Source organism: Monodon monoceros, unplaced genomic scaffold, assembly GCF_005190385.1.
Source record: "Monodon monoceros isolate NGI ecotype Baffin Bay Population unplaced genomic scaffold, NGI_Narwhal_1 Super_Scaffold_9, whole genome shotgun sequence".
Classification (NCBI taxonomy): domain Eukaryota; kingdom Metazoa; phylum Chordata; class Mammalia; order Artiodactyla; family Monodontidae; genus Monodon; species Monodon monoceros.
Window position 1 is genome coordinate 51,931,298 of NW_021703786.1, and position 6,000 is coordinate 51,937,297.

The following is a 6,000-nucleotide window of genomic DNA, read 5'->3' on the forward strand; positions in this document are numbered from 1 at the left end:
CAATACAGCACATTGCATCACTGTAAAAGCAGCTCTCTTTCTAGGTGCAAGGTTCCTGGTTGGACCATTAAAAAATAAACTGACATGGAGACAAGGCTGCTTCTATAAAAGAAACATTTTAAACTTTTTGCATTTTTATTGATACTTTTAAGCGAACCCATTTACAATTTGGTCAAATTTATAGATATAGAAATACTGAAGAATGCCTTTTATGGTAAAAGGTAAAGGCAAAAACATGCCGAAGTCCTATTTATACATTTTTCTCTCAGGTAACAGTTCAAACCATTACTATGAGTGGAGATTAAACACTTTTCTCTTTGCACTCAAAATTAGATTTTTTGCTTCTGCCTTTTTGTGGCTGAAATAAACTGACCTACAGTAATTCTAAAGGGGGTTGATTTATAACATTTCTTTCTATATGTTTGAAAGAAAATTAAGTCTACGATATGTTTAATTTGAAAGGTTAAGTATGATCAGTACCTCCCAGAGGAGGTCAAACAATGAAAATTACTTGTAACAGAGAATCTATTCATCAGAAGACAGAATTTAGCTGATAAAGACAGTGATTAAACACCAGAATAGACTATGAAAGAAGACTAGTTTTACATAATTAAAATTAGCACAGTTCTAGATACTAGAGGGGAATGCCATTTGGTATAGTGGCAATAGCACAGGCTTTAAAACCAGGCAAATATGAGTAAGAACATTTGGTTTTGCAGACATGTCACTCACTAGTAACATGATCAGGAGAAGTTGCTGCCTCTAAATCCATTGAACCCCAGTTTCTCTCTCATCTGTAAAATGGGGATTAATGCTACCTGCCTCCCAGGGTTGTTACAAGAGTTAAATAAGATAATACATGTACAATTATCTTCCAGCACAATGACTGCTTTATAGCCCCTGCTCAACAAATGTTCATTCCTTTGGAGACCTCTAGCATCCTGCTTAGAGAATCACTGCCTTACAGACTATAATTCTACTCACCAGTTCCAATGCTACAATGTTACAGAAACAAAAACTAAGCATCTATTCTAACTCCAATTTACCCATCCCTCCTCCATAGCAAGTTATTAACAATTTACTTTTTGGTTTCTAGGCCTAAAATAATTTAAGTACTTCCCCACCACCACCCCACACTGACTTTGGGAAAGTTACAAGAAGGCTGGCCCAGTTCAGACAATCAACTGAGCAACAAATTTTCTTGAGTGCCAACTATAAGCCAAATGTTCTATAGGCACTAAGGAATATATTAGTGAAGAAACAAATACAAAAATGCCCTCATGGCATTCATAGTCTAGTGGGGAAAAAAAAAAAGGGTAACTGAATATTCTAAATAAGTGAAGCATGTTACTTTATACATGTTCAATTAAAATTTTAAATTCCACGATTCTGTATTAAATGCTGTTTTTCACTTTGACATTTCTACTAACACTTCTCAGAAATACTGTTAAAATGGCCTAACCAAATACTTTTAGAACAATGAAATATTTGCAATCTACTTGAGTGATAAAATTAAATTATTAGATTTTCCTTACTCTACTCACATAGTTTTAAAAGCACCAATGCCACTCTGGTAAGGGCGATTTCAAAAGAAAGTGATATCTATTATAGTGGTTGTAAGATTATTTCTTTTAGTCTTTGTCAAACCAACTTTGTATATCGATCCAATTTTATTTTAAGGGTATTTTATGGTTTCCAATCAAATCAATTCTCTTAAGTGTTTCTCACACTTGACTTCAATATCATATATCATTCCTTGTGTAAGATTTAAAGTAACTGGTAAATATATCATAAAAATTATAAACAAGAGTCTGTAGATATTAAAAAGTCAATCTCCAAGTTAACTTTATTATGGTCCCCAGATAACCCTGTAAATAACTTCAAAAAATTAAGAAAACTTGATGTCTGATAAACTAAATTCTAAAGGTTTCAGGAAATTGTAGCTATACACCTACCCCAACAATATGATAATGCTTTTCACAAACATACACAAAAAATCATTTATATGCTAATCTCCTATTAAAGTCTAAGCAGGTATATTTAATTAAAGAACTGTGCCAAAAATATGAGGGTGAAGTAAACTATAAAATCTTTATTTTAATGATGGAGTTAAAATCTTGTATATTTTCTTGAGCAGATGAGTCAATTATCAGTAGTACAAAATCATGGATTGGATGAAGTATAAAGTGAAACAAAGAAAATAAACTCCACTTTCCCAAGCAGGAGGAAATGAGTGTTAAATTGTTACATATCCAAAACAACAACAAAAATCTATTTCTAATACAGCTGGGTGAATAGGATATCAAGAAATTATTCAAATGATTTATTTCACGAAATACATTGAAAAAGGTAATTTCCCTGTACAGACGGATGTCTGTGGTTTTAGAATTTCCTATCCATAAAGCTGTCTCTATATATTTAGGAATCAATCTCAAATCGTGTATGTGCTTGCTTTTTTTACTTTATTCACATATCAATGTCGCTTGTTACTGATTAATCATTAAATAATATGCATCTTGAGTTATTTATGATTGAGGATGGAAGGATGTACTTTTCACCCTATATACTCACATACTTTCCCTTCTGATTAGAGTTACATTTGAAAAGAGGGCGGATATGATTAGGGTAGTCCATAGCCACAAAATAGAGCCGCTTCCTTTGTAATACCAACTGACACAGATGAGCTTTTAAAATCTTCACAAGCTCCTATCATTGAATAGCCAGCCCAGACCATAACTTTAATCATTAAATACTGGTGATATGAAAGAGTTATCCAAAGAGCACATTTTTGGTCCTAGATTTAAAATTTAAAGCTTTCAGTATAGTCTCAAGGTGACTTGCACCAAGACAAAGCTCATTTTTATTTCTGGTCACAGCAGAAGTAATACTGAATAGAAAAATCTACTCACAGAATTTACATCCCTGCAAAGGTCATGATGGGGCTTTTTAAACGTGTCCTTCAAGCAATGCAAACAGTGAATTTGATATATCATCTCAGAAAGGCCTTGGCCATCATAGCTTCTGACAATAAGCTGTATGTTAAAGTCACACTTCTTATGTAAATGTTCAGAGGTCCTGACACCATTATCTTTATTTTTTTAAAATTTATTTATTTATTTATCTATTTTTGGCTGCATTGGGTCTTCATTGTTACACTTGGGCTTTCTCTAGTTGCAGCGAGCTGGGACTACTCTTCGTTGCAGTGACCGGGCTTCTCATTGCTGTGGCTTCTCTTGTGGCAGAGCCCGGGCTCTAGGCACGTGTGCTTCAGAAGTTGTGGCACGCAGGCTCAGCAGTCGTGGCTTGCGGGCTTAGTTGCTTTGCGACATGTGGGACTTCCCAGACCAGGGCTCCAACCTGTGTCCCCTGCATTTGCAGGCAGATTCTTAACCACTGCGCCACCAGGGAAGTCCCGACACCACTATCTTTAAAGGAAAAATCTTCCCAGAAAGCATGTGAAATTAATACCTACAAGGGATCTCAGAAGGAGTGAAGTGAAAGGTAGGAGATAAAAAGAATCTAGAATTATCATAATGGCCATGAATTTTTCAAGGTCTGCTATATATTCTGAACCTTGTAGAAGAGATGATTCCAAGTCCTAAAGGGAAACTTCTTTGCTCATTATTGCTTGTATCTTATCTGTCACTCAGATATCTTCTTCAAATCAGGATGGAAAGATTAATTGCTTCACAAGCCTTATGAAGACACAAAAATGGGGATATGCTGGCAAAGCCGATGCTTGACAAAAGGAAGAGGTGCATGGTCACTTCAGATATTATTCCATCTGGAATAAGTTCCTTCTTCCTTTATTCCTCTCCTCCACCTTTTTGCTGAAAATCCTACCCATCTCTCAAGACTCAGTTCAAGTTCTACCTTCTCCACAGAGATGACCCATATTATTGTAGCCCACACACATTTTGCCAGTAGGAACAATTCCTGTAAGGTTTAACTGGGTACATAAACACACCATATATATATTTATAATATTTTCTTGTTATACACCAATTTCTTCAGGTCCTCGTGCTTCCTTTAAGTTTTTAAATCTCACAGAGCGGTTACTAACACTTAAGGTGTCTATTAAGTGTGACAATTAGCCATTTGGCCCTGGCCCACTAATAATGTGCACAAGTGGCAGCAGAAACCCTTCAGAGTCTAAAATGAAGCTGCTTACAGATGAAGGTTCCAGATCTGTACAAGTTCTCCAGCCAGCCATACCTATATGCTCCACAGCTGAGTCAGAGGTAAAGACTGGAAGTGAATCAGTTTCTGTTAAATAACCAAGAAGAAGACCCCGGGAGTGTCATCTGTCATTTCTAGGCTACAGTCTCCCTCCATGCCCGTTAAGAGCACTGACTAAATGCGTGAGTTGAAGTCCCAGCTACAGAACAGGGATGTTAATGCTGTCTGTCTCATCAGGTTGTGGCCAACATAAACTGAGATCATGCAATCCACGGAAAGGGCTTAGCACAGTGCCTGTAGTAATAAGATAATCGCAATCTTGTCAGTTTATGTATAAAATAAGTGAGCTGACCTAGGTCATCCTTAATGTCTCTTCCGTCGCTCATATTCTACGATCCTGTGAGAACAGGGGCCAGGATGCTAGAAGAGTCTCCCCTCCAGCCAAACAGCGCTCTCTGCATCCTTTGAACAAATGACAGCCTCTAGGCAGCGCTTCTCGGACAATTAGCCGGACAGGAGGCTAAGCGGCCTGGGCCCTGTCCCCGTTACGGGGTGTCGCTCTCCGCCCTCACTACCCCCGTCCCTTAGGCCTGAGAGCACCGTTTGAGCGCTTACTGAGTGCTGGACCCAGCCTCTGCTCTGGAGGCTCACTTGGATGGAGAGGGGGTGGGGGGGAGGAGGCGGCGGTGGAGGGAGGACAACACTCACTTGTTCCTGCGGATCCACTCGATCAGGGCGCGCACCTCGGGCACGTCGTCCAGGGACGGGGGCTCACCGGTGCTGAACTGGTCCGGGAAGCTGCGGTTGAGGTCGCGGCCACGGCTGTTGTCGCGGCCGCTGGCCCCGGGAGGGCCGCTGACGCTGAAGCCGCAGTCGCCCTCGTGGGCGCGCTCGAAGCCGTCGGGGTTGAGGCTGGGCAGCAAGTACACGTCAGTGGTGTTGAGCAGGCGGACCAGGCGCAGGTCCCCGCGGCGGTAGCCAGCCGCCAGCTCGCGGGCCAGGTAGACGAGCACCTGGCGCGAGACGGTCTCGTCGCCGTGCATGTTGCCCACCAGCTTCACCTGCGGCCGGCCGGGCAGGAGCGGCCCCGCCGCGTCGGGCCCCGTATCGCCGTCAGAAGGCGGCGGCCCCAGGCCCGCCGTGAGGCGCAGCACCCACAGCGGCCGGCCCTCCACCGAGCTGCCGATGCTGAAGAGGCGGGCCAGGCCCGGGGGCCCCGCGGCCGCCGCCTCCCTCAGCGCCAAGCCCAGCTCCTCTTCGTGGTAGTAGCGGTTGAACTGGCCCTTGACCGCCTCGGCGCCCGCGCTCGTCGTCGTCGTCGTCGCCTCCGCCTTCTTGATGTGCGCTGCCCGGGCCGGGCTCCGCAGCAGCAACAGCAGACACAGCAGCAGCGAGACGCGCCCTGGCCGCCAGGGCGGCCGCGCGTCCCAGCCTCTCGCCATCTTCCAGCAGCGCTGCAAACCCGGACCCCGTTCCCTCGGCTCCGCGCTCCGGGAGGCCTTGGCCAGCCGGATCCCCTCCGCTCCTAGCAACTCCATCCCGCCCTCCAGGCCGCAGCCAATCGCGGGCGGCCCTGCTGCGGCGTCACGCCGAGGGGCGGGGCTGTCCTTAAAGTAGCCGATTCCCTCTGGGCGTGCCTTCCTTCTCTCGGGGAAGAGTTTGGTCGCTCTCTTCTTCGGTCTAGGTTCCTGTCGCTCTCTTTCCCTCCTCCCCGTTTCCCTTCTGCGTTTGCTCCGCTTCTCCTCTACTCCCTCAGTCTCTTCTTTCTGGCTTACCCCTTAAATTCTCACCCCTTTTTCTCTGAGTACTCTCACTAGCTTC

At 43.7% G+C, this 6,000-nt stretch overlaps 1 protein-coding gene across 1 annotated transcript in view; it reads right to left on the minus strand.

The window, feature by feature from the left end:
• Positions 1-5,668, minus strand: part of CPD (carboxypeptidase D) — a 67,330-nt gene extending 61,662 nt beyond the window's left edge. Inside the window, exon 1 of the mRNA XM_029211382.1 lies at positions 4,888-5,668. Within this exon, the coding sequence (XP_029067215.1) occupies positions 4,888-5,621 (734 nt within the window). The 5' untranslated portion in view covers positions 5,622-5,668. The remainder of the gene's footprint in view (positions 1-4,887) is intronic.
• Between the last annotated feature and the right edge of the window lie 332 nt (positions 5,669-6,000).